General features: G+C 60.3%; 1 protein-coding gene across 1 annotated transcript in view; it reads left to right on the top strand.

Moving 5' to 3' along the window:
• Nucleotides 1-27,141, top strand: part of Dscaml1 (DS cell adhesion molecule like 1) — a 219,192-nt gene extending 192,051 nt beyond the window's left edge. Inside the window, 23 exon segments of the mRNA XM_048343911.1 lie at nucleotides 2,757-2,997; nucleotides 6,031-6,177; nucleotides 6,793-6,948; nucleotides 12,190-12,329; nucleotides 17,004-17,076; nucleotides 17,079-17,099; nucleotides 17,102-17,155; nucleotides 18,488-18,605; nucleotides 18,830-18,876; nucleotides 18,879-18,992; nucleotides 19,126-19,224; nucleotides 19,435-19,623; nucleotides 19,890-20,177; nucleotides 21,758-21,913; nucleotides 23,344-23,374; nucleotides 23,533-23,561; nucleotides 23,564-23,650; nucleotides 23,844-23,996; nucleotides 24,917-25,111; nucleotides 25,207-25,518; nucleotides 26,082-26,336; nucleotides 26,339-26,517; nucleotides 26,519-27,141. Of these exon segments, the coding sequence (XP_048199868.1) occupies nucleotides 2,757-2,997; nucleotides 6,031-6,177; nucleotides 6,793-6,948; nucleotides 12,190-12,329; nucleotides 17,004-17,076; nucleotides 17,079-17,099; nucleotides 17,102-17,155; nucleotides 18,488-18,605; nucleotides 18,830-18,876; nucleotides 18,879-18,992; nucleotides 19,126-19,224; nucleotides 19,435-19,623; nucleotides 19,890-20,177; nucleotides 21,758-21,913; nucleotides 23,344-23,374; nucleotides 23,533-23,561; nucleotides 23,564-23,650; nucleotides 23,844-23,996; nucleotides 24,917-25,111; nucleotides 25,207-25,518; nucleotides 26,082-26,336; nucleotides 26,339-26,517; nucleotides 26,519-26,569 (3,135 nt within the window). The 3' untranslated portion in view covers nucleotides 26,570-27,141.
• The last annotated feature ends 400 nt before the right edge of the window (nucleotides 27,142-27,541 follow it).

Below are 27,541 nucleotides of genomic sequence, written 5' to 3'. Positions count from 1 at the left end.
AAGTTGACTATGGCTATGTGCTCAGGCACACACACACACACACACACACACACACACACACACACACACACACAGAGTCAGAGTCAGAGCCTGCTTCCTTCCATCCCTAGAGAAATGACCAGGTGGAGTGAAGGCCTGGACAGCTGGGTCTTTTTAGCCCTCTATAACATTCCCATTTCCTAGGCCTTAGGCTGAGAGGGTTTGGTGGTGGAGAGGTGGGCAGGGTTGGGGGAACAGGGAGCCAGTAACCGCATCAAACAGAGACATTTGCCACAAAGCTCTGACCCAGAGGTCGATACAAATTTAGAGTCAAATTTATTTCTCCAAAGTCTTATAATGAAAAAGAAAATTGATTAGAAAGTTAGAACTTCAGAATGAACCAGCTGGTCAATAAATTTTGGGACTGACTTCTCCAGGGAATTTTTTTTTTTAACACTGAGAAACAGATTAATGAAAAATAAAGATTCACTTGAAAGATAAGTCACTTCGTTTTAAGACTCCGCAAGATGGATACCGCCTGCTTTATGACATAAATTTGCAATCCGTCGTATTGATTTCTTAATGCTTCAGAGAAATATTGTTAAGATTGATTTAAAAGACTGAATGTATGTGTTGGGGGGGGAAAGATTGGGGAGGAGAAAGAGAAGAAGATGAAAGAAAGAGAGAGGGATGGAGAGAGAGAGAAGAGGGAGGGAAGACCTGTCACGATTTAAATATGTGAACATGTATATATATGACCATGTACATACATACATATATGTATATGTGTATGTGTGTGTGTGTGTGTGTATAACAGTGAGTGGGGCCGGGCGGGGGGGGGGAGGGGGGGGCGGGGATCCTCTCCTAGGCCTGGGTTGGTGTGTGCTGATACCATAAAATGGTGTTTGAGACATTATAAACAAATGCCTATCTGCGTGGCTATGTGGACATGCAGCATGTATTACAGGAGATCAGGCTCTGAAAAAATGGGGTGTCTATGTGTATGCGCGTGCACGTGGATGCATGCGCTAATACTGAGGCTTGAACTTGAGGCCTCGTGCTTTTGCTTGGCTTTCCTGCTGGTGCTCTACCCCTTGAGCCACACCTCCACTTCTGGCTTTCCGGTGGTCACTAGGAGAGAAGAGTCTCACAAACTGGCTTCGAACTGTGATCCTCAGCTCTCGGCCTCCTGGGCAGCTAGGGTTATAGGCGTGGCTGCTGGCACTGCGTTTGGAAGGTGTGTTTGTGTCCCTAATAGATACTTGAGTGTGCCGGAGCGTGGAGGCAGGCGTGAGAAGACAAAAGGCCCAATGCAGAAGAAGTCCCTCACTTCCAGCCAGCGCGCTGGACTGCCCACGTGCAGAGAGGCACATTAGTCAAGCAATAACCAAGAGCCAACGCAATTAAACACACTGCACACACACCTATTTAGTGGGTTCAAAACTATTATGTTAAATTAAAAACTTCATTTTATTGAGTTAACAGCGAGCTTCAAACTGCAGCTCATTTAAAACGTTCATTGAATTAAAGGGGGGAAAAAAAACAGTGGGGCCGTTTTACTAACTTAATTGTTTTTGAGCTCACTTTTTTTTTTTTTTAGTACAATAGAAAGTGGGCTTTTAAATTAACTTCATTGTCTTTACAATCCCATTCTAGCTGGTTTTGTAGCCAGGGGGAGGCGGGGTGGCTGTTCTGTCTCAATTTCCAGACGCACAGGTCCAGTGGTTAAAGGAGCCATTCTCTATTTGTAGGGCGGGTAGGAAGTGTTCACGTGTCTGAACATGTTTGTCTAGACATGGGAAGCTACGTCGTGGTGGCGGTCACGCCTCCGTGAGCAATCGCGCTGCCGTTTTCTCTCAGGACATGTGTGTGTGTGTGTGTGTGTGGATGGTGGGGGGCTGGATTCGTGCGACAACTCAAGCCTGCGGTGCACTTGCATTTCCCCACGTCACGTTGAGACGGGTGCACTGTCCTCTGTGTATCCAGCCCGCTGGTGTCGCCCTTCCTTCCCACCAATCCCTTCCCATCTCCAGAGGCACTGGAGGGCCCAGGCATGGTGATTTATAATCCCAGCTGTGCAGGATAGGAAATAGGGGGGCGGAAGTTCAAGCCCAGCCCTGGGCAAAAACAAACAAGCGAAGAGTTAGCACCGTCTTCTAGATAAGCAAGCCGGCTGTGTTGGCTCCGCGCTGTCAGCTGCCTATGAGGGATGGGTTGGGAGAATGAAGGTCCCAGACCAGCCTGGCAAAGGGAAGGTAGGAGACCCCATCTGAACAGGGAGCTCAAAAGCAAGCAGGAATGGGGGCATGGCTCAAGTGGTAGAGTTATTTTCTACCAAGCATGAGTCCCTGAGCGCAAACACCGGTAGTGTTAAACGGAAGTAAGCAGAGCAGTCGCAGTGACGCGCAACCGTCCCCACGAGCCAGTTCACCGTTTCATCCCTTTCCTGAGTGACTAATATTCCTCAGCATGGACATGCCCCATTGCTTTGATCTGTTCTTGGTCCCCGGAGCTAAGCTCCCCCTTCAGCTATGACAGGAAGGAACGTCAGAGTGGGAGCGAGCCTGGGAGATACAGAAAAGAGGCTGGGGGGGGGGGCTGCAGCTTGGGGTACCAGGGAGAAAGGAGGTGGTGGGTCGTGATGGCCACGGAGCCCCTGCCACGTGAGACCAGAGTCATTGGAGCACCGGGCACGGAGGTGGGGTGTGGCCGACCTCGGTTTCCTGGACGTCATCTCAGAACATCCCTGTGTCCCCCACCCCCCCCGCCACCCGCAGGCCCCCAAGAAGGAGCTGCAGAACGGAGTCATCCGGGGTTACCAGATCGGCTACCGGGAGAACAGCCCCGGCAGCAACGGGCAGTACAGCATCGTGGAGATGAAGGCCACGGGCGACAGCGAGGTCTACACGCTGGACAACCTCAAGAAGTTCGCCCAGTACGGGGTGGTGGTCCAGGCCTTCAACCGGGCTGGCACAGGGCCCTCATCCAGCGAGATCAATGCCACCACCCTGGAGGACGGTGAGAGCCAGCGGGGGGGGGGGGGGAGATGGGCAGGGGGGGGCCAGGCCAGGCAGAGCTGGGGCGGGCCATGGGGGGGGATGGGCTTCCCACTCACTCCCGGGCTCCTCCCGGCCTGGCGCGTGCCCTGGGCCTGTGGACAGCACCCTCCCCTGACCCTCAGGGCAGGCTTGGTCCATTCAGCACCCCCAGCCTGTCCTCAGTTTCTGGGGTTCTGCCTCTGCATCCCTGTACCCCATCCTTGCCCTCAGAGCCTGCGCCATCTCTCTGACCAAGCTCTTCCCTCTGCCTCCTGTGCCCCGTTTCTCTCCCTGCATAGCTTCTTGGGGAATGAGTGGGAGCCAAGCTATCCTCCTATCTCTAAGTCCGCTCTACCCCCCCCCACATACACACCCCAATCTGTTTTAGAGACCTGAGACTATAGAATTAAGCCCCAACACCCGTGGGGCAGGGGATCAAGAGCCCTAATTTTAACACTTAGTTCTGGGATGACAAAAGAGGATTTCACAGCCGGGCTGAGTGAACGAAGGGGCCCGGGCTTCTCTGGGGAGGGGGCGGGCTGGGAGGAAGCAGGAACGCACCTGCTGCCCCCCCCCCACACACACACCCCCAGAAGAAAACCCAGCTGCTCCCCAAGCCTACTACACGAGATCAGGACAGGAGACATGGCCTTCGTGCCCCCAGAGATGAGGCCACACTGGCCACAGCTCCCCCCCCCCACACACACACCCCGAAAGAGCAGAATAAAGAAGCAAAACATCCTTCAGAGCTTTGTTCCCGATGCCCCAGCTGGAAACCAGCGTCTGAGAGTGAGCGGCTCCGGCCGCGGTGGGAGCGTGCTCAGTCATGCCCAGCGCGGCAGAGGCCGTTCCCGGGCTTGAGCCGCAGCCTTGGCCTTCCTCCTCCTCTCTAGAGACGCCGCCCCTTAGTCAAGCCCGCACCCCACTCTCGAACTCGGGCTGCCGCTTGCAGTCATCCAGAAAGTCTCCGGAAGTCCCCGTGTCCCAACTCCATCCTGCCTCGCGGATTAAGCAGGGCCTCGGGGCTGGGCGGGCTCAGTGCTCCCAGAACGCTGGCCAGCTGCGGCCAAGGGGGAGAGGCGAGAGGAAAGGCACGCACACAGCAGAGAGGTGCCGCGCGCCCCGGGGAAGTGGGGGGCCCACACGGTAGCCGGCACCCCTCCACCGGAAGTGCTGACTGTAGTCCCAACAGCGGTCCCCGTGTTCCACCTCTCCGCTAGGCCCGGATGGATGGGCCCAGCCCGTGCCGTGCCCATCGGGCCAGGCATGTCCGTTCCTCCCCGCGTGCGTTCCCAGGAAGCCGCTGCACCTTTGAGAACCACAGACTCTGGCCAGGCCGGGGTGGCCTCCCGCCTGCCACCCCAGCTGCTCAGGAGGCTGAGATCTAAAGATCGCAGTTCCAAGCCAGCCCCCGGCTAGAAAAAGTCCATGAGATTCCTATCTTCAATGAACCAGCAAAAATAGAAAGAAAGAAAGAAAGAAAGCCACGAGTGGAGCTGTGGCGTAAGCGACAGAGTACTCGCCTTGAGCAGAAAAGCTAAGAGACGGTGCGCAGGCCTTGAGTTCAAGCCCCGAGAGTGACGCCGTAAATAAACGAACAAACAAGCAAGCTGGGAGAATCGCGGCCGTGAGGGTGTCCACGAGGGGTAGCCAAGGCTCTCGGAGGTGAAAAGACGGGCCCGGAGTCACTTGCCTAGTGAATCACAGAGCCCTGATCGAAACCTGGGCCTGCCCTGGGATGGCTGCCAGGCGCTTTCTGCTCCATCCGCTGTGCGTGGGAGCAAGATGGCGCTGCTCCCGCCCAGCCCGGCCCCCCCCCCACCAGCCTCACCCTAAGCCCCGGCGGGCGGCTGGGGCTCGGCCTCTGCCTGGAGCCAGTGTGGCCCCAGGATTTCTGACGGGGGGGGGGGGGGGGGCGGGGGGGGATGCCATGCCGCGGGCACCGTGCAGGCCTTTTGCAAACAAAGGAGAAAAGGGGGAAGAAAGTTCCCCAACAGCATTTGCTCAGCAGTTTTTCATACTTAATTAAGGCCCTCGTTAGCCTGTCAGGTCCTGATCGTTTCCTGGCAATATTAGCGCTCCTCCTGGGGTATTCAAGGGCCCCTGCCTTAGCAAGAGTGTCTTTTCCATAATTATATTACCTTCATTTTGTTCGAACGGGCGATCTGTATTAGTTTATTACACTGGGTCCCTAATTACATGGTGCTTATATTTTTACACCTAAGTAATATGAAACAATAATCCTTCTCAAAGAGGATCGTTAGGATGATGTATTATCATTTAAATGCTCATAAAAATTAGACTTGCCTCTTGTGGGGCAACCGGATCTAATTACCTTCCCTCCAAGCCTCTGCCTCTTTTCTCCCAACCGCGGCGAAGCAGACGCCTCCTGTCCTTCTGTCCCTGGCTTCGTGGAAGCCAGCAAGAAGGGCCCCGCCCCAGGCCTCCTTCTCAACGGAGGTCCCGGGGGCCGGGTGCTCCTGTGACCGGGAAGGCCATCTGCCCCCTGGCCAGCCGGGGACAGGGCCTTAAGTTGAACAGAACTCTCTGGAAGAGAGAGGGTGGAGGGCAGGCGGGCCCTCACGGAGCAGCTCTCCCGCCCGGCATTAGTGACAGCCGTGTGCAGAGACGGGACAATGAAGTTCTAGGAGTCCTAGAAATGCCAGCGGGCTCGGGGACCTTCCCCCTCCGCGTCAGGGTTCATCGAGATCATCTCCGTGTGCTTAGCACGAGGATCCAGGCGTCCCTGGGGTCAGACTTGGGGCGGAGAGCCGGGGTCAGTGGACAATGGGGCCGGCTTGGTCTTCCAGGCCTGGGCCGGGGCAGCGACGAGATAGCCCCAGGCCTGTGCCAGAGTTTACCTCCTTCCAGAAAAGAGCCGGAAACCTGCTGCCTGGAGACGTGGCGTGGGCCGCTGAGTCACGAGGTCCTTCGACGTGTCTGCCTGGCTGTGCTCCCGTCCCCCGCTAACCAGAGGATGCTTGGCTCTCCCCCTCCCCCCCCCACCATGCAGTGCCCAGCCAGCCCCCTGAGAACGTCCGGGCCCTGTCCATCACCTCCGACGTGGCCGTCATCTCCTGGTCGGAGCCTCCCCGGAGCACCCTCAACGGCGTCCTCAAAGGCTATCGGGTCATCTTCTGGTCGCTCTACGTGGATGGGGGTGAGTGTCCCGGGGGCCTGGTTAGAACTGAGCGGCTCCCGGTTCACACCCGTGGAGGCCACGCGGGGCGGGGGGGGGGGGTGGAGACCACACGGAGAGTGAAGGTCACTCCGCACGGGAGTCGTTTGGGGCACGGGTACTGTTCTCATTTAGCACGCGCGCGTGGGGAGACTCTCAGGCGAAGCCCCCAGAGCCGGGAGCGGCTGGCACGGCCAAATAAAGCCACAGAGAGAGAGTCGCCAGGGCCGGCACGCAGGGCGGGCAGCGGGACCGGCACCTGTAGGAAGCCAGCACTGCCTGCAAGAAGGGAGACAGGAAGCCAGCCCCCCCCCCCACCCCCCGACACCCCACTGGAGAACCGCAGGCAGCAAGGCGTAGCCTGGGCGGCTGGACAGCCCAGACCCTGCAAAGGGCCAGGCAGAAGAAGAAGGGGGAGCGGCCGGTCGAGAGGGCCCAGTTCCATCGCCAGCCTTTGGGGGGGTCAGAGGCGGTCCGGAGGTGGCGTCCAGTCACGGAGCTCAGGCTGGCGGAGGGGCGGGGCGGGGGGGGCGGGGGGGACCGTGGCCCGGCCGAGCCGCCCCCCCCGCCCCCCACAGCGGCCTCTCCTCCCTGCAGAGTGGGGTGAGATGCAGAACATCACCACCACGCGGGAGCGGGTGGAGCTGCGGGGCATGGAGAAGTTCACCAACTACAGCGTCCAGGTGCTGGCCTACACGCAGGCCGGCGACGGCGTGCGCAGCAGCGTGCTCTACATCCAGACCAAGGAGGACGGTGAGTGCCCTCCCCTCCCCCCCCGTCCCTGGGAGCCCCCCTAGGATGGCTCCCGGGGACTGGGGTCCCCCTTCAGAGGTCATGGCTGGCCACGAGACGTGGCCCGGTGCTCTGGGACAATGCATAAACCACCAACATCCACCGCCGTCCATCCTTAAAACACTCACCCGGGGGAAGGGGCGCTGTGGCTCGAGTGGTAAAGCGCTAGCCTCGAGCTGCAGAGCTCGGGGGCAGTGCCCGGGCCCAGGGTTCAAGCCCCATGACCAACCAAAAATAAAAGAAATACACAGACGAGACAGTCATCCGCCGACCAGGCCCCTCCCCCGGCCCTTGCCCACGAGGGCGGCCACACCTTCAACCAGCAAGAAGGGGAAGGGGATTTGCTCCCCCTGAAGCTGTGCACCCAAGCCCTTCCTCAGTGGTGGGGGGGGGGAGGGGAGCAGAATTGGAAGAAGGATCTAGGTGCGTGTTGAAAGGGTGGCCATCGTGAGCATTATGGCTTCTCTCTGAGCCTCAGTTTCTTCAAGGACTATGGAAACTTCCAGTCTGTGCTCTACCCACACAAGTCGGCAGAAAGTGCTGGAAGGATCGGGGGCATTGAAAAAGAGCAACTGGTCTGGGAGTTGCTGATGGGGATAAAAACGCACGTGCACCCCGCGTTCGGTGACTAGACCGCCTCCCAGCCTGCGCTAATCTGCCCCCCCGTTTACCCCCACCCCTTAAACCCTGAGCTCTCCAGTGTTTACCAACCTGCCTGCCCTACTTTTCCTGTCATTAATCCCCCATCCAGGCTTTCTAGGGCAACCCCAGGCAGAGCCACCTGCTCTGCCTGAGACGCTAAGCCGAGATGGTCCCCCCCGAGTCTGGGGGCCGCACAACACAGGCACCTCCCTGGCCTCTAGGAATGAACTCCCGCGGTCCTCGGGCTTCTTGCCTCCGACTTGGGCCAAGGCCACTGGTTTAACTGACCGGGAAGCCCAGAGGGAGGCCCGGGGGTCTATGGATTTCATCCCACCCTACCAAGCAGCTCTCGCCCCTCCACCCGGAGCCAGGAGCCCCGGTGTACAGGGAGCTCCGGCTCATTCCACAGAAGAACTTGTGCAGCCCCGTCGTTGCCCGGCCAGTCACTCCACCCCCACACCCCAGTTTTCCCAGGATAAAATGGAGACAGCGCTGCCTCGTGAAACCGGAAGAAGCCACCTGCCTGGAAAGTTCTTTCTAAGATGTCACAGAAAGCCTAACTGCAAAGAAGATGGAAGCATTTCGTGTCCCAGGGAACACGAAGCCCTAAGACAGGCAGCTCCGGGATGGGCTCAGCCAGCGGCTCCATCTTTCTGCCTTCCTCAACATGGCGGCAGTTTCAAGATGGCGGCCACTCCCAGCCTCCCACAGGCTAAGGCAGAGTTCAGAGAGAAGGGACGGGGCCGGCGGTCTCTTCCTGTCAGCATGCCTTTCTGGGGAGTGGAAGGAAGCCTTCCCCGTCATGGACAGGTTCACACGTCCTTCTCCTGGCTCCCTTGTGCTAGCCAAGCATCACAAGGACACGGACTCAGGAGGACACAATGATGATGGTCAAAACGGACCTGTGACCAACTTACACCCGTCCTCCAGTGCAGGTGGACAGAGACAGGGGAATCTCACCTTGGGTCTGAAGGTGGGGTGGGAGTAGGGGGCTGGGGAAGAGCTCCGGAACCAGAGCAAAAAGAGAGGTTCCATTTGCAAAACGGGAGGAATGGCAGCAGGTGGACAGTTGGCTCTGTTGGGGCTCGGGCTCTGCCGCTGGTGGCTGGAGTCATGGCGGTCAGCATCCAGCGGTACGGGAAGCGCGCAGGCCTGTGGTCCCTCTCCACCCCACTCCCCTGATTCCCACGGTCACAGTTGTGCATCTCTCCAGAGTGAGGGACCTCGGGAAACTTTGAAACAAACAAACAAAAAAAGATAAAGTGCCAACATGGAAGTTCACGTTCATTTACTGAGGGAAGATGTCTTAGCCCATACTTAGCTGGTTTGGTTGGACTCCGTTCTTGAGCTACAAAACCTTTTGCCCGGGCTGGGGAATATGGCCTAGTGGTAAAGGGCTCGCCTCGTATACATGAAGCCCTGGGTTCCATTCCCCAGCACCACATAAACAGAAAAAGCCAGAAGTGGCGCAGTGGCTCAAGTGGTAGAGTGCTAGCCTTGAGCAAGAAGAAGCCAGGGACAGTGCTCAGGCCTGAGTTCAAGCCCCAGGACTGGCAAAAAAAAAAAAAAACCTTTTGCCCACTTCTCACATCCCCTGTGAAACCCAACGGAACAACAACGTGGCCTCCCGGTAGAAAGCGGAGCTGCAATGGAGACCCCTTGGGAGGTCTCCCGTCAGGTGTGGTGACGCATAGCTACAATCCCAGGCCAGACTGGGCTACGTGGTATACTACCTTAAACAAAAAAGGGAATTAATTGATAAGTAGGCTTGCCTAGACTCATCTGATTGGACTTACATTTAGGAAGACTTACTTAAGATCGTGTTCAGGCAGGAGGCGGTTGAGGAGGAAGGCATTCGATGGAAGCCCCACTAGGGGCGTGAGTCACTGGAGGCGGGTCGAGGAGGAGTCGAGGCCCCGGAGGCCAGCCGAGCTGAGGGGCGGCCTCTCCCCAGGGCGGGAGGCTCCCCAGGGTGGCTGAGAGGCTCCGTGGTCCCGAGTTGCCAAGTGGAGGTCAGGGCCCCGCCGGGGGTGGGCGGCGTGACCGGCGGAAAGCGCCCTCGGGGCAGGGGCCACAAGCGACGTTGCAGCCCTTTCCCTACAAGAGAGAAGAAGAGTGGAGCCGAGTCCACGGCCCAGCCCCGGCTCACCGCAGGCCCGGAGCGCGCTGCCCACCGCCCGGGCGGCCGCGGCCCGTCACGCGCACAGAGGAATTTCATCTTTAGGAAGATGATGTCATCCGAAGCCTCGGATTATTCTATAAGCAATTTGGCAAACGCTGTGTCTAGCACACGAAAAATGGAGACAGGAGCAAAAGCCATCCAGGGGAAAAAGGAAAATGCAAGAGAACGGGCCCACAAGAGTTCCCCATTTAAAAAGATAAAGCATGCCCTTTACAATAATTATGCTTGACAAGATTGAAAAGTTCAGAGAAGCCATCGCATGGGAAAATATAAAAAAAAATAAAAACTAATAGTCTAAATTAAGAATTCAGTGGATGGGCCACGCACAGTGCTACACATTTATAATCCCAGCACTCGGGAAGCTGAGACAAGAGGATCATGAGTTCAAGAACAGCTTGACGGGCTGGGATATGGCCTAGTGGCAAGAGTGCTCGCCTCACATACATGAAGCCCTGACTGAGTTCGATTCCCCAGCACCACATACATAGAAACAGCCAGAAGTGGCGCTGCGGCTCACGTGGCAGAGTGCTAGCCTTGAGCAAAGAGAAGCCAGGGACAGTGCTCAGGCCCTGAGTCCAAGGCCCAGGACTGGCCAAAAAAAAAAAAAATTAAAAAAAAATTAGACATTAGATGTAACTGAGGAGGTAATTGTGATGTGGAAGATAAGTCAGGAGAAAATATCCAAATGAAGCACAAAACGATGAACAGAAAATAAAAAGGAGCAGGTAAGAGACATAGAGAAGAGATCATTAAGCTTTAATGTGTTCGCAAATCACTTGAGAGTGGTGTTAAAATTCAGACTGCGGTTGCGTGGGCTGCATTTCTGTCATGCTCGCAAGTGATGCTCGCAAGTGATCAAATCAACAAATCCCAGCGTGGAGACGCGGAGGGCACCGGGAGGGGGCGTCCCAAAGAGCAGAAAGAGAACAGGGCACGGGATCAAGTTCCTGAAAAAGTGAAAAGCCCATCAACGATATCAAGCCCCAAGTGTAAGAAATTCTAATCCTCTAGGCGGTGAGTCCACCATAGGTGCATTATGCTAGAGAGAGAGAGAGAGAGAGAGCACCTTTAGGATAATTATGCCTGACAAGATTGAGAGAGGGTAGAAAAATAAGCATACCATGCAAACTGTCTAAAAGTGGAATGTTACTATCCAATATAAGGCTGCAGGCATAGCTCGGTGGTAACGTCCCTGCCTAGCAAGTACAAAGCCCTGAGTTCAAAATCCCAGTTCTGTGCGCGCGGCGCGCGCGTGCAAAGAAATCATAATCCTCTGCTTGCTGAGCAAATAATTCTACATCCGTATGTATGCACAGCTTCAAACTAGGTAAAAATCAGCCAGGCATAGGGGTGCACACCTGTAAGCCCAGCTCTAGGGATACTAAGGCAAGAGGATTGTGAGTTCAAGACTAGCCTGTGATAACTAGACCCTTTCTCAAAGGCAAACATATAATATATATATATAAAACATGTCTAATATTTATTCATAAATAAACAGGATGGATTATAAGAAGAATGGATGCCCCTCTCAGTAACCGGTGGGAGGAAGTGTGCAAAGACAGACACGAATGCTGGGGAAGCCGCAGCCGGGAGGGAGGGAGGGAGGGAGGGAGGGAGGGAGGGAGGGAGGGAGGGAGGGGGGAGGGAGGGAGGGGGCAACGGCCTCCGGCTTGGGGCTCAGGCCCTGGTAGATGGCGAGGCCGGGCTTAGTTATTCTACCGAGGCAGGGCCGCCGCTGAGAGGCGGCAGAGGAAAGGCAGAGGGGGTCACCTGCCCCCGCTCTCCAGCGTCCTCTGGGTGCCCGGCGATAGGCCGGGTGCTTCCTTTTAATCGCCACGGATTCTCGCCAGAACCCGTTAGCGTGGCCGCGACGTCCCCGTGTGGATGGGGTCGCTGAGGCTGGGAGAGGCAAACGCCCGGAATGGGGGTACGGTTGCTGCGCACAGAGGAGCCCAGGAGCCCCAGGAGGCTCTAGAACAGACCGCAGAAAGGGCCTACCAGCACCCCGAGGACACGGCCCTGGACGGGGTGGGGACTTCGCAGGCCACAGAGAGCCAAGTGGCGGGTTGCCCAGTGAGGTGGGGGGCGGGGAGGGGTCCCCCAAACTCAGGCCTGTGGTGAGCGGGGGCATTGGCATGCAGGGGTTCTCGTGTGGTTTCTCTCTAGCCCGCCCGCCCGGGGTCCTTGGCCTCTGGCCGGGAGACCCCAAGGACCTCCAGTCACGCTTCCTTTCAGGCCCCAAACCACCACCTGTCCCCCCAGCCTGCCGAGCGGGCCCTCCAGCATGGGACCCGCGGCGCGAGGGCGCCCCCTCCAGATCGGGCTCGTTTCGCTTCCTTCCTCCCTTCCCCGCGCTGACCCGCTTTCCCCCTGCTCAGTTCCAGGCCCCCCGGCCGGCATCAAGGCCGTCCCTTCCTCAGCCAGCAGCGTGGTGGTGTCTTGGCTTCCTCCCGCCAAGCCCAACGGCGTGATCCGCAAGTACACCATCTTCTGCTCCAGCCCGGGGTCTGGCCAGCCGGTGAGTGGGACTCAGGGCCAAGCGGGGGGGGGGGGGGGGGACAGGAAAAAAGACCCTGTCGGGAAGCTAGGGGTTCCGCGTGCTGGCTTCCTGTCTGGGGAGCTGCCCGGGCCTCCCCGGAACCTTCCTAGCGCTCCTGTCGGTCCTCCCGTGCGTCTTTCCCGCAGTGCCCCCCCAGGGGAGGACTTGCGGGGTCACAGAGCCCTCGGGCGTCCGTTGGGAAGCCCCTCGCCACGGCTGGATGCCCGCCACCGGGGATGAGGGTCCCGCTGTCGCACATCCGCAGGCCCCCGGACCTTCCGGTCCGTGTCCTCGGCCGCGCGTGCACGCAGGGTCCGGATTCTCACGACAGCACCCAGGTGCCCACCGTGCCTTTCACCCCTCACCCTTTCATCTTCGGATCCCAGCCAGGGAGCCAAGTGCCGGGAACATCGTGGTCACTGATACAAGTTTGATGGGTGAATAAGGCCAAACAAGAGCCTCAAGTCCTGAGTTCAAGCCCAGCACTGGCACAAACGAGGATGGGTTTATTTTGGCTCACACTCGCAGTCCATGATGACTTGGCTTCGAGCACCTCCGGGCGGAAGCGAGATGCTCTCCCTCCTCATGGTGGAGGCTGGGAGACCAGAGGAGAGAGGGCCAGCCTGGGCGACGTAAAGACCTCGTCTCAAAGAGCAGAGCGGGGACAGGGCTGGTGGCTCACGCCTGTAATCCTAACCACTCGGGAGGCTGAGATCGGAGGCTCTCGGTTCATAGCCAGAAAGCCTAGAAGATTCTTATCTCCAGTTAACCACCAAAAAGCTGGAGTGGAACTGCGGCAGAGCACTAGCTTGAGGGGGAAAAAAAAAGGAGAAGCAGCTCAGGGACAAATTCTATCACACACACACACACACACACACACAATGGGGAAGAAAATAAAAAGGGCTTGTCCAGTCCATGGTAGTCTTCTAGTGCTTGATCAACATATTCACAGGCTTGGGGTGGTTTTAGGAGGGGGTCGTGGTTGATATTGTATAAAACGTAAGGTTTGATATAATCTGCCTTCTTCACATGATTCAGGCAGGCGGGTCAGCCAGGGTTCTGCTAAAGCCCACTTTCTGTGGGCAGTACAGGGCTATGAACTCGGGACCCGTGCTTGCTTCGCGGGCACTCTTCCACCTGGGCCGCACCTCTGTCCCCTCTCCTTTGGTTTTTAAGATGATGTCTTGGGGCTTTTGCCCAGGCCGGCGGGGGGACCGGGGATCCTTCGATGCATGTCTTCCACGTAGCTGAGATTATGGGTACATACCACCATGCCCAGATGACCTGTCGAGCCGGAGTCTCGCCGGCTTCCCTAGGCTGCTCCTAAACTGCGATCTTACAGGCGTGAGCCTCTGCACCGCAGCTGGGACAGGGTCTCAAACAGTCATCGCTACGCCGTCTATTTAGCAAATACCGTAATAGTCTATACTTAGGTATATTTTCGCCCCCACCAATGCTGCTTCACCGAACAGTCTTCACCAAAGCGAGCATGAATGACGGTAGCGTTTCCACAGGTGTTTTCTAGGAATGCCCGGATCCCACAGGAAATGTTTGAAAGGTTCTGCGTAGACTCATTCACGGGTTTCCGCAGGCTTACTGCGACTTAGGTTCCACAAGAATGTCTGTGTTCACAGCGTGGATCCCTGTGGTCTGACGTGGGGCACCCCCATTGTCCTTTCCATCTGTGCTAATCCTAAGTGTGCTTTTGTTTGGGTTTCTTTTTGCCATTTGGCTTTTTTTTTTTTTAAGGGTCTGATTCTAAGTTTCCTTTCTCTAATTATTAAGTCGGTTGTTTCATATACTGATTCACTATATTTATCTCCTTTGGAGAATTGTGAGATCATGACCGTAGTCCAATTTTTTTTGTTGTTATTTTGATTGCTTATGCTTTTTCTTAGTGGTTTGTAAGTGCTTTTTACATATGAAGAATAGCCTTTTTCTAACATGCGAGCCGAAAGCATTTGCCAGCTCGTTTCTTGCCTTTCTGCTCCCAACACTACACAGTATTTCTCCTCAAAGGATCCGAACTGATCATTTCCACTCCCGATTTCTCGCCTTTATTTTTATGATTAGAAAGGCATAGAAATATTTACCTACCGCGTCTCCTTTCATAATTTGCCTTTTCCTTTTATGCCTTTGATCTGCTGGGACTTAATTAGTTGGAAGTGATTTCAAGAGATGTCTAGGAAGTCTAGATGAAAGGGAGGCCCGGGGATGCGGGTCAGATGCCGACGTTGTCACGGGGATCGCAAGTGTGTGTGTGTGTGTGTGTGTGTGTCGGTGCCAGGGTTCACTCGCTCCGGTACACACGGGCACACAAGCTTTCTCACAGGTGCAGGAACCTGCTGCCTGCGTGTGCACGCGCGCGCGCACCACCACACACACACACACACCTCTATCCGACTCGCAGGACTCCGCAGGGCTGTGCGCCTACCCACCCCCCTTCCCCCCTCCCCCCCCCGGGGCGAGGCAGGAGGCAGAGTCGGCCCGAGGGGGTCCGGCTGCAGGCAGGGGAGGGGGGCGGTGCCTGCCCCCTAATATTTCCCCGCAGATGGCCCAGGGCCAAAAGCCATGCTTTTTTGTTGTTGTTGTTTCCCCCTCTGGTTCCAAATGAGCAGACTTCTCCATCCCCCCCACCCCCACCCCGCACCCGCACGCAGGGCGCCAAGAACGCCCCTCTCCCGCCCCGTGTCTGCCCCGGGGCCTGCCCCTCCGCACGCGCACGCGCCCGGGTCCGCCGCACGCGGACGGGCGTGCGGGATCCTGTTGCTACGGAGGGAACTAATTACTAGCTCCCTCTGGCCTCGGGCCCCCCATCTGTTCTAGGGGCTGTCTCCCCCTCTCCTTGGACTTGGCTGCCCTGATTTCAAAGAGACCCCGGAGCTCTCCTCCCCTCCCTCCCCACAGCTTGCCAAAAAAATAAAATAAAATAAAATGAGAGTCGGCCCCATCCAGCCGTGCCGGGGAAGAGGCTGACAGGAAGGCTACAAACGAGCGCTTATCAAAAGCTCCTTCTCAAATTCATTTCAATATCTGAGCCTCTGGTTTCCAAGGCAACATAATCTTTTCATCAAAGCAACTGGTAAAAAAAAAAAAAAACCCACTGGGATCTGATATTGTTTTGTTGGCAACTTATCAAAACTGTCATTTGGTTAAAAAAAATTTATAGATTTATGAAACCCACAAATATAGATGGCGATCTATACCGCTAATAATCATTAATAAAGTGCTGCCCAGCAAAGCTTATGCGGTTCCCTTGCCTGCCCCTGCTTCCACAGGAAGAAGAGGAGGGAGGAGGGGGGGAGGGAGGGAAGGAAGGAGGGAGGGAGGGAGGGAAGGAGGGAGGGAGGGAGGGAGGGAGAGAGGGAAGGAGGGGAAAGAGGGAGAGAGGGGAAAGAAAGAGGGAGGAAAGAGGGTGGGAGGGAGGAAAGGGAAGGAGGGAAAGAGGGAGAGAAGGAAAGAAAGAGGGAGGGGAGGGAGGGAGGGGAGGGGAAGAGGAAGGGAGGGAGGGAGGGAAGGAGGGAAAGAGGGAGGGAGGGAAAGGAGGAGGGAGGGAAAGAGGGAGGGAGGAGAGAAGAGGAAGGGAGGGAGGAAGGGAAAGAGGGAGGGAGGGAAGGAGGGAAAGAGGGAGGGAGGGAAAGAGGGGAGGGAGGGAAGGAGGGAAAGAGAGGGAGGGAGGGAGGAGGGAGGGAGGGAGGGAGGGAGGGAGGGAGGGAGGGAGGAAGGGAGAGAAAGAGGAAGGGAGGGAAGAAGGAGGGAGGAAGGGAGAGAAAGAGGAAGGGAGGGAGGAAGGAGGAGGGAGGGAGGGAAAGAAAAAGGGAGGGAGGGAGGGGAGGGAGGGAGGGAGGGAGGGAGGGAGGGAGGGAGGGAGGGAAGGAAGGAAGGAGGAGGGAGGGCGGGAGGGAGGGACAGACTGTAATTAGACCGCAGGACTGAGAGGTGACTGAGAAAGGGGACCGGCCAGGGGAACCGTCTACAACCCTCATAAGGCAAAGGCAATAATGGAGCTCCTCGGCTTTTCTCTGGGTTTTTGGTGGGACCCTTTGTCCCCCATTCTCCATTCTGGGTCCCCTCATTGATCCCTCAAGACACCACACTCCCTGGCTTGAAGCCACAGCTGCCAGAGTCTGGGTCCCTCCGAGAGGTAACTGAGGCTAAGCCCTGCCACACACGCCACAGGCCGGACAGTTCTGTCCACTCCCAGAGGCCAAGCCCAGCACAAACTCTGTCCACTATGCTTCAAAACTTGCCCCGGGGGCGGGGATATAGCCTAGTGGCAAGAGTGCCTGCCTCGGATACACGAGGCCCTAGGTTCGATTCCCCAGCACCACATATACAGAAAACGGCCAGAAGCGGCGCTGTGGCTCAAGTGGCAGAGTGCTAGCCTTGAGCAAAAAGGAAGCCAGGGACAGTGCTCAGGCCCTGAGTCCAAGGCCCAGGACTGGCCAAAAAAAAAAAAAAAAAAAAAAACTTGCCCCGGCCCCGGCCATCCCCTCCTCCCGGCCTGTCCCCCCCCCCTGCCCCGGCCATCCCCTCCTCCCGGCCTGTCCCCCCCCCCCGCCCCGGCCATCCCCTCCTCCCGGCCTGTCCCCCCCCCCCCGCCCCCCCGGGGCCTGGCCGGTCCTCTCAGCCCGGCTGTGTGCCGTCCTGCAGGCTCCCAGCGAGTACGAGACAAGTCCGGAGCAGCTCTTCTACCGGATCGCCCACCTGAACCGCGGGCAGCAGTACTGCTGTGGGTGGCCGCCGTCACTCCGCCGGCAGGGGCAACGGCAGCGAGAGGGTCACCATCGAGCCGGCCGGCAAAGGTGAGGAGCCCGAGGGGGGCCGCGCTTCCAGAGTCGGGGTTCTGTGCCCCCTCGAAGCGCCTGTGCCCTGGCTGTCAGCACGGGGCCTCTCCTGCCCTCTGACTCGGGAACGCTCGCAGCCAGCCCAGGCGGCTCCCGCACCCCGCTCCCATCGGCTACAGAGGGGGGTGTCCCCCCCCCCCCGGGAAGCGTTCCGGGCGCTGCTCGTCTCCCCTGGGCTGGCTGGGGTGAACGCGGCCTCTGGAGGCAGCCCCCCTCGCTCCCTGACCTGCGCTCCTCCGGGGCAGCCTGCAGGTGCACCCCACTTGTCCGGGCCCCCAAGCAGCCATGGGCCAGCTCGCCTGCCTCCCCGCCAGGGCCTCCCCCCACCAGCCTCGGTGCCTTCGTCCACCCTCTCCGGGAAGAAGGGGGCGCAGAGCCCACAGTCCTCTCCCGATGGCGGCCACCTGGCCCGCGGGCGGGCACCCCAGGGGAGCCCCGCGGGCACTAACTCCAACACATTCCTGCAGGGCACCGTCCCCCCGGGAAACGCGTGTGCGAGGCTGTCCTGCACGCGCGCGTGTGCACACACGCACATTCTCACACTGGCAGCAACTGTGCAAGCACCCCACAGACACACACACACTTCTGCACACACATCACACGCACTGAGGCTAAGACACACCCAGGCTGCACCCGGCCCTTCCTCCCAAGCCATCTTCCCTCGGGGCCCCTCTGCCCCACCCCCCCCTCAGGCCATCGGGCAGCCCCAAGTGCCTGGAACCCCGCCTCGGGCCTTCCCTGCCCTGAACAAGGGCCCTGGGCCCTGGCCCCGCCCCCGGGCCGGGCCCCGCCCCCGGACCTGGCCCCGCCCCGGCCTGGCCCCGCCCCCAGCCCTGGCCCCGCCCCCAGCCCTGGCCCCGCCCCCATGACCTGGCCCCGCCCCGGTCCTGGCCCGGCTCCGCCCCCAGCCCTGGCCCCGCCCCGGCCCCGCCCCCAGCCCTGGCCCCGCCCCCGTCCTGGTCCCCGCCCCCACCGGACACCAGCCCCCACACTTGCCTTGCACCCCAGGGGGGCAGGCGGGGGGGGGGGGGGCCGGGGGGAGGCAGGCCGGGGGCGGGGGGGGGGCAGGCGGTGGGGCGGGGGGGTGGGCAGGCGGGACGCACACGGCCCTGAGGTTCAGCGCCTCCCAGTCGGGCGTCACTGTGGCCACTGCTTTACCCGCAGCGCCCGCCCTCTTCAGCCCGGGGGGATTCCTGGCCTCCTCCGTCCTGCTTTTGGGTGACCCCAGGGGAAGGAAGCCAGGGTGTTAAAGGGTGCCTGTGGGGCGGCCCCCATCCCCTCTCCCTGCAGCCCCAGCAAAGATCATCTCCTTCGGAGGCACCGTGACCACACCCTGGATGAGAGACGTCCGGCTCCCCTGCAACTCCGTGGGAGACCCGGCCCCTGCTGTGAAGTGGACAAAGGACAGGTGTGTGCGGGTCGGGGAGATGGGGGGGGACCCGGCTACGCCTGCCCCCCACCCTTCAGGAGCCAAGGGTCGCTCTTCCCGGGGCCCCAGGGGTGGTATCTTGGGGTAGCCCACAAGCCACCTTCTTCCCCACCCCCCAAACTCTATTTGCTCCCACACGGAGGGAGGGAGCCAGGACTAGAGGTGCTGAGCATAACACGCCCCGCCCACCCCCGGCCTGGCAGTGAGGACTCGGCCATCCCCATGTCCCTGGACGGCCACCGGCTCCTCCACTCCACGGCACCTTGCTGCTGCGCGCCGTGAAGGCCGAGGACTCGGGCTACTACACCTGCACGGCCACCAACACCGGCGGCTTCGACACCATCATCGTCAACCTCCTGGTGCAAGGTGAGGCCCGCGGGGTCGGTAGTGAGACGGAGGAGCGTGGTGGGAATGGAGGAGGGGGGGATGAGGGGTCCCCCGCTGCCAGGGTGACTTAACCTAACCCTTTGTGCTGGGGGGATGGGCTCTCCCACCGCAGTTCCCCCGGATCAGCCCCGCCTCACTGTCTCCAAAACCTCAGCCTCGTCCATCACCCTGACCTGGATCCCAGGGGACAACGGGGGCAGCTCCATCCGAGGTGAGGAGGGAAGTCCTGGGTCCCGCGTGACAGGGTCTCTCCCCCCCCGGAACCCCCAGGAAATGCCACTGACCCGGGTGCATCTGACGTCCACCTGCATCTCCTCCACCCCCCAAAGACCAAAGGGCTGGCCCCCGGCCCGTGCCCCGCCCTCGGTAGGTAGCCGGGGCGTCCGGCCCCGCCCGCCCCCCTGAGCCGAGCCCCCCGCAGGCTTCGTGCTGCAGTACTCGGAGGACAACAGCGAGGAGTGGAAGGACGTGCTCATCAGCTCGGGCGAGCGCGCCTTCAAGCTGGACAGCCTCAAGTGCGGCACGTGGTACAAGGTGAAGCTGGCCGCCAAGAACAGCGTGGGCTCCGGACGCATCAGCGAGATCATCGAGGCCAAGACCCACGGGCGGGGTGAGCCCGGCTCCCGGAAGCCACCGCTCGTGTCCCCGTGGGGACCGGGTAGAGGGTGGCAGCCCAGGCGTGGGGGGGCTGGGGGAGGGGGAGGGGCTCAGCCTCCTTCCCATCCCAGATGACCAAGGCAAACTGCGCTTGCTCCCCCGCCAGAGGACACAGCTGAGCCCCCTCCTCCCCCTCCCCCTCCCCCTCCCCACCTGGGCCACCCCTGCTGCCCATGAGCCCTCTAACCCCCCTCTCCCCCACTCTGCCCCCCCCCCCAGAGCCCTCCTTCAGCAAAGACCAACACCTGTTCACCCACATCAACTCCACACACGCTCGGCTCAACCTGCAGGGCTGGCACAACGGCGGCTGCCCCATCACCGCCCTGCTGCTGGAGTACCGGCCCAAGGGCGCCTGGGCCTGGCAGGGCCTCCAGGCCCACAGCTCCGCGGAGGTGTTTCTCACGGAGCTGCGGGAGGCCACGTGGTACGAGCTCCGCATGAGGGCCTGCAACAGCGCCGGCTGCAGCAACGAGACCGCCCAGTTCGCCACGCTGGACTACGACGGCAGTGCGTGGGGAAGGGCGGGGCATGGCGGGGCATAGGCGGGGCGGGGACGACCGAGATACAAGGAGAAACGGAGGCACGGAGGCAGCAGGGCCGCAGGCAGGCAGGGCGGCAGACAGGCGCGCCGGTGACGGTGCAGGTAGGCTGACCACGGCCGGAGCACTAAGGATGGAGAGGCCTTTAGAGAGGCGGAGATCGAAGGATGGTGGTTCAAAGCCAGCCTGAGCAGGGAAGTCCATGAGACTCCCATCTCCGATGAGCTGCAAGAACATCGGAAATGGCGCTGTGGCTCAAGTGGTGGAGGGCGAGCCTTGAGCAAACGTGCTCAGGGACAGCGCCCAGGTTGGAAGTGCGAACCCCACAACTCACACACACACACACACACACACACACACACACACACAAGTAATTCTTTCTCTCCCTGGCTGCATGAGAGAGAGGGAGGGGGAGGTAGAGACCTGTGTTAGCCAGGGTAAGACAGTCCATGCCGCCATGACGAACAAATGCCTGTGGGAGGCGGGGGGGGTCTTAACCTAGGGGAGATTTTCATCTTGTTCTCATAAACTCTGAGGAACAGTTGGCGGCAGCCACTTTTTAGCTCTGCTGTCTTCCACATGGAGCCTCCAAGCCCCCCCCCCACTCCCTAGAGAAAGAGGGGGACCCACGAGTTCTTAACTGCCTTGGCCAGGGGGGTCATGCTCCCAGCTTCTTCTCACGGTGGCCCAAGCCCGGCTCCCATCCAGCCGCAAGGAGGCCTGGGAATGCAGAACACGCCTCCGTGAGCCTCGAGCTGACGCCCACCGCCTCCACGTGTGCGCACGCGCGCGTGCACAGACACACCCCGAAGGCAGCTAGGAGGCTGAATTCTCAGAAGCCCGCTGTCAGAAGCTACATGAAGTCTACCTATGTGATAAGGAAATAAAGTTGAAGTATCGGGCTGGGAACATGGCCTAGGGGCAAGAGTGCTTGCCTCGTATACATGAAGCCCTGGGTTCGATTCCCAGCACCACATATATAGAAAACGGCCAGACGTGACGCTGTGGCTCAAGTGGCAGAGTGCTAGCCTTGAGCAAAAAGAAGCCAGGGACAGTGCTGAGGCCCTGAGTCCAAGCCCAGGACTGGCAAAAAAATAAACATAAAATTGAAGTAACCTAAGACACAAGAAGGAAGGCTTTAAGAAAGAACCTGGGAAACAGACAAGGACCAGGTCTTGCCGAAGGTTGTGTCGGGAAAATCGTGTCTCGGGGTCTCCTTCCTGCGAGCAGCCAGTGTCAAAGGTTATTGTCCATGGAGGAGCAGCCGGGAGCCGACGCCAGGGTTTTAGTCCCAGAACCCCAGTGCCTTCCTACGGTTCTTCCCCTCTGCTCCCTAAATCCCCAGCAGGATCTAAGCCCATTTATCCGTCCTCTGAGATTTAAAACCCCGGGACCCCGGCAGCAGGAACCAACCCTGAGAGACTCCAGGACAGGACGCCTGAGTCACGGGAGGCAGGCGTCTTCTCGGGGCGGGGACCGGGCAGAGCTCTGGGCCTCCCCCCGGCTCCGGAGGACCCCTTCATCCTCTGCCTCACCCCCCCCCCCCAGGCACCATCCCACCCATCAAGTCTGCTCAAGGAGAAGGGGACGACGTGAAGAAGCTGTTCACCATCGGCTGCCCGGTGATCCTCGCCACCCTGGGGGTGGCCCTGCTCTTCATCGTGCGCAAGAAGAGGAAGGAGAAGCGGCTGAAGCGGCTCCGAGGTGAGCGCGCACGTGTCCGGGGGAGGGGGTTGACTCCCGGCCACGCTGGCCACCCTCCGGGGGGGGCCACGGTACCCCCCTGGGAAGGAGCCAGTGCCCGGGCTCCCACCCGGAACCTTCCGAAGCATCCGCGGCTGTTGGCTGCGCAGTGTCTGCGTGCGCCACGTTGGTTGTGAACACAGGGAAAGCGTCTTGTGTTGCCGATGCTTCGCGTTAGGCCCCTGTTCAGTTCCGACCGGGAAGTTTCCGTGTCGTGTCCCACGTTAAAATAGTTTGAAAACTCATCCCCCTTGGAAAACCACACCTAAACCTACAAGTGTGGTATAAATGGGCTTCGTGGGACTCCATTTGCCAGGTCCTAAAACAGTATCTGCCTCCTGCTAGTTGCCAGTTGCTTCATAAACATTTGCTCGCTAGAGAACCTTGAGTCTGCTGCGAAGATGTGGCCAGACTTTAGAAATACAGGAACAGAAAAGGACATGTCCGCATCAAGTTCGCAGCCTAATTTAAGAAGTCAAGGGCCAATAGCAGCACAGAAGAGGCAATAGCCAAAATTCCGTGGGGCGTTCTAGAACCGAGTGGGGGAAATGACTGGACGATTCGATGGACGGATGGATGAGCGGTTAGGGTGGTTGGTTGGATGCTTGAATGGCTGAATGGGTTGGTTTAATGGAACCCATTGGATGGATGGATGGATGGATGGATGGATGGATGGATGGATGGACAATTTGAAGGCTAGGTGTGACAATATGGATATTTATATGGTTGGTTACGTGGAAGGCTGGTTGGATGGATGCCTGGAGGGGGGGTCGGCGTGTAGGGTTGGATAAATAGATGGTTGGATCGTCGGATGGTCAGGTGCGTGAGGGCAGGTCTCAGAACCATGTTGATAAGACCCGGAGGTCTAACAGATTCATGGAGCCCTTCCAGCCTCCTCTCCCCCAACCCTGGAGTCCTGACCACACTCAAGACCCCTTGGGGTGAGCCAGGGATTCTCAGATCTCTCCATGGATACTCGGGGCCCCTATCCCAGAGGAGGGGGTGAAGCCTCTTGATGGATTTAGCCACCAAGGGCGTCCCACCGTCCACCTGGCCCTCCCCCTCCACCCTCCTCTTCCCAAAAGATAACTGAGGCCAACCCCCCCCCCCACGCTCGGGTCCAACCTGCCCCTCGGGAAGCGGGTGGGGCCTTTCCGGGCCCCTTCTCTCTTGAGAACGATCGAGTGGATAAACACCTGAGGGAAAGGCACACCGGCCTGAGCCGAACCCCGATGGGAGCCACAAAAACCTCACCCCACTTTAGGCCGCTGGGTAGGCCCTGGGCTTTCTCCTCCCGTTTCTGGGGGCCCCCACCACACCTGTTCTCATCCTCCTCCGCTCCAACGCCGCCGTTCTCACCCAGCCCCCCTGCCCCCCCCACTGTCTTGCAGATGCGAAGAGCTTGGCAGAGATGTTGATAAGGTGAGGAGACCTGGCTGCTTCCTTCCTCTTTCACCCTGCCCGTGGCCCCTGCAGTGCCCGGGAGCCCCTACAGCTGAGCCTCTCCCCCCCCCCGCCCCCCACCCGCCCACTCTCCTCCTGCTGAGCCCGCCCCGCCCCCGCTTCCCTCCCCTCCACAGCAAGAACAACAGAAGCTTCGACACCCCGGTGAAGGGCCCCCCCAGGGGCCCCGGCTGCACATCGACATCCCCAGGGTGCAGCTGCTCATCGAGGACAAGGAGGGCATCAAGCAGCTGGGTGAGTGGCGGGGGCCACGGGTTCTGCGCCCCCCCCAGGCGGGCTCCCCCGCCCCCACCCTGTGGGGGGGGGGCCGGCGCCCAGCGTCTCTCCCGGGCTGTTTGTCTTTGTTCCCGTCCCCTGGTGGGAATTTGGGGGGTGGGGGTGGAGAAGTGTGGGGAGCCCCCCCCCGTGACGCTCCTGCCCCCTCCAGGCGATGACAAAGCCACCATCCCCGTGACGGATGCGGAGTTCAGCCAGGCGGTGAACCCGCAGAGCTTCTGCACCGGCGTGGCGCTGCACCACCCGGCGCTCATCCAGAGCACGGGGCCGCTCATCGACATGTCCGACATCCGGCCGGGCACCAGTACGCACCCCCCCGCCCCCCACCCCCACCCCCGGACAGCGTGGGCCGGGGTGACGAAAGATCCAATGAGGAATCGCAGTGGACTGCATTGGAAGAGAGAAGAAGCGAGAAACCCCACTGACGAGACCCCCCCACAGGCCTTGCCGGCAGGAGGGAAACCCCACTAGAACGAGATCCCCCAATGGCCTTGCCGGCAGGAGGGAAACCAACCCCACTGGAACGAGACCCCCCCGCAATGGCCTTGCCAGCAGGAGGGAAACCCCACTAGAACAAGACCCCCCCAATGGCCTTGCCGGCAGGAGGGAAACCAACCCCACTGGAACGAGACCCCCCCCCCCACAAGGCCTTGCCGGCAGGAGGGAAACCCCACTAGAACGAGACCCCCCCCCAATGGCCTTGCCGGCAGGAGGGAAACCCCACTAGAACGAGACCCCCCCCCAATGGCCTTGCCGGCGGGGAGGGGGAACTCCACTGGAATGAGACCCCGAAGGCCTTGCTTGGGGGGAACCCCACTGGAATGAGGACCCCCGAAGCCTTGCCGGCAGGGGGGAAACCCACTGGAATGAGACCCCGAAGGCCTTGCTTGGGGGGGAGACCCCACTGGAATGAGACCCCGAAGGCCCTGCCGGCAGCTCACTAGCTGTGGCTCTGGGCCTGTGGCTCACCCCGGAATTCTGAGCGCGGGTGGGGTCTGCTTGCTCTCTGGCTGACTTCAGCACCCAGAGCTGGCGTCCGGCAAGGACAGCGGGGAAGGGACGGTCGGGAGGACGGGGAAAGACAGGGCAGGCGGGGCGGACAGCGCGTGGCCCAGCACAGGCCCTCCCCGTCACCCAGGCCTGTCCTCCGGGGCCCGCGGGGGCTGCTTGTGCCCCTGCCTTCGCATGAGGTCCCAAGCGCCTCTCTGGCTTCCCTCGGCACAGACCCCGTGTCCAGGAAGAACGTGAAGTCGGCCCACAGCACGCGGAACCGGTACTCCAGCCAGTGGACCCTCACCAAGTGCCAGGCGTCCACGCCCGCCCGCACCCTCACCTCCGACTGGCGCACCGTGGGCTCCCAGCACGGCGTGACGGTCACCGAGAGCGACAGCTACAGTGCCAGCCTGTCCCAGGACACAGGTGCACGGCGCCGCCCCCTCCAGATCCCCGGGACGCGGCCCCCCACCCCCCCCCCGGGGCTCCCGGCTCACCCCAGCCCTCCGTGTCCCCCCCAGACAAGGGGCGGAACAGCATGGTGTCCACGGAGAGCGCCTCCTCCACCTACGAGGAGCTGGCCCGGGCCTACGAGCACGCCAAGATGGAGGAGCAGCTGCAGCACGCCAAGTTCGAGATCACCGAGTGCTTCATCTCCGACAGCTCCTCCGACCAGATGACCACGGGCACCAACGAGAACGCCGACAGCATGACCTCCATGAGCACGCCCTCCGAGCCCGGCATCTGCCGCTTCACCGCCTCGCCGCCCAAGCCCCAGGACGCCGACCGCGGCAAGAACGTGGCCGTGCCCATCCCTCACCGGGCCAACAAGAGTGAGTGCCCCGATCCCGCCCCCCCAGACCCCACATCCTCACTCAACCTGCGTGGCCTTGGGCGAGCCAGCGGAGCCTCTCTGGTGTTCACTGCGTCCCTCGCAACGTTGAGATGGCGCTGCCCTCTCTGCACTAGCAACACGAGTGGCTGTCGTGACACGCGTAGGAAGAGTCACGGAGCGGGGGCAGAGCCCTAGTCCCGAGCTGTGAGGGACGGAAAGAGGCCGGGGGGGGACGGGACGGGCGGGGAACACCGCCCCCTGGCCTCAGCTCCGTTTGAACTTACCCCAGCGGAGCAAGGCCAGCACCCTTGGGTGCAGTAGCGCACGCCTGTAATCCCGGCTACCAGGGAGGCGGAGGTGGGAGCAAGGGGAGGAATGAGGACCCATGGGTGTGGGGGGGGTGACACCCCAGGGAGCGAGCCCTTCCCTCGAGAGGCAGCCGCGGAGGAACGCGGTCTCACCCCACCGAGGCTCAGGGCGGCCTAGGGCCTGGCGGGGGTCGGGGTGGGGGGGGTCCCCAGGCCTCCTCCGCCTCTGACCCGCGCCCCTCCGCGCCCGCAGGTGATTACTGTAACCTGCCCCTGTACGCCAAGTCGGAGGCCTTCTTCAGAAAGGCGGACGGCAGGGAGCCCTGCCCCGTGGTGCCCCCCCGAGAGGCGTCCATCAGGAACCTGGCTCGGACCTACCACCCCCAGGCTCGCCACCTGACTCTGGACCCCGCCGGCAAGCCCCTGGGCGCCCCCCACCCCGGCGCGCCCCCCGCCGCCGCCGCCGCCGCCGCCACGGCCACCTTACCTCAGAGGACCATGGTCATGCCGGCCCCCCGGCGGGCACGGCGCCCCCCGCGCCCGGCCCGCCCCCGCGGAGCCCCCCACGGCCCCCAGCGCCCGCCCCTCCGGCCCCCAGCACCGAGCCTCCGCGGGCTGGGGGCCCACACACCAAAATGGGGGGCTCCAGGGACTCACTCCTCGAGATGAGCACATCGGGGGTCGGGCGGGGCTCAGAAGCAGGGGGCCGGGGCCTACTCCAAATCCTACACTCTGGTGTAGGGGTGCAGCGCGCCGAGCAGCCTCCCGCGGGCCCCCCGGCCCCCCCCCCCCAAGATTGGACCTCCTCACCTCCGGCCTCCTCCACCAGCCGGGCTGTTTCCTGCTTTCTTTCGATTTAACAGACAAAACGACCACCAACGGCAAGAAGAAACTCCCCAAGTCATGAACGCCTGTACATAGAACTCTTTGTACAAATCAAACTATTTTCTTCTTCTCCATGAAGCCAGGGCACAAATCAACCCCCCCCCCCGCCCCTCACAATCCGCGTGGAGAGATAGATACATATATAGAGAAGTGGGGACGCAGCAACAAACTATATATCTATTTATTTCTCTCACCTTCTTTTGAGACAGAGGCACAACGACAGCAATTCTCCCCCCCCCCCCCGTCCTCACCCCCACTTCCGACGAGGTGGTTTTGACAAAGACCAAAATCCCAACTCAGAGACACTGCATGCGATTTTACTGTTCCAAGAAAACCAGGAGTTGCTTCAATTTGCAGATGCTTATGTGTTAATACCTTTTTCTATGAAAAAAGACCCAGCGCCGTGGGCAATAAAGGTTATGTTTCTACGTGGTGGCTTTTTTCCCATCTGGCGAGGGCCAGGAGGGAGGGCGGCGGGCTGAGGGGCTCGGCCCCCGAAGCTTCGCTAAAGCTTGGCAGTGAGCTGGCGTTACGTCGTGGAGGACGTCTGCCTTTTCTCCTCAGATCTGGTGCTGGGTTCTCAGCGGGGACTCGCTCTGTGGCTTTGAACACGTGCCTAAACCCTTCCTAGTCCAAGTTTCCTTATCTGTCGACTGGAGACCCGCGTGGTTCCCCATGAGAGCGAGGAGGAGCCTGGGGGGGCGGGGGGAGGCGCTCCTGCCTTCTCTCGTCCAGAAGGCACAGAGCAAAACCACTAGCAAGCAGTGGCCCGAGAGAGGGGGCGACCAATCGTGACAATCAACCAGGGCCCACAGTTGTGGTCGTGCC

Source organism: Perognathus longimembris, chromosome 3 (assembly GCF_023159225.1).
Source record: "Perognathus longimembris pacificus isolate PPM17 chromosome 3, ASM2315922v1, whole genome shotgun sequence".
Classification (NCBI taxonomy): Eukaryota; Metazoa; Chordata; class Mammalia; order Rodentia; family Heteromyidae; genus Perognathus; species Perognathus longimembris.
This window is presented reverse-complemented; position numbering and strand designations above follow the sequence as displayed.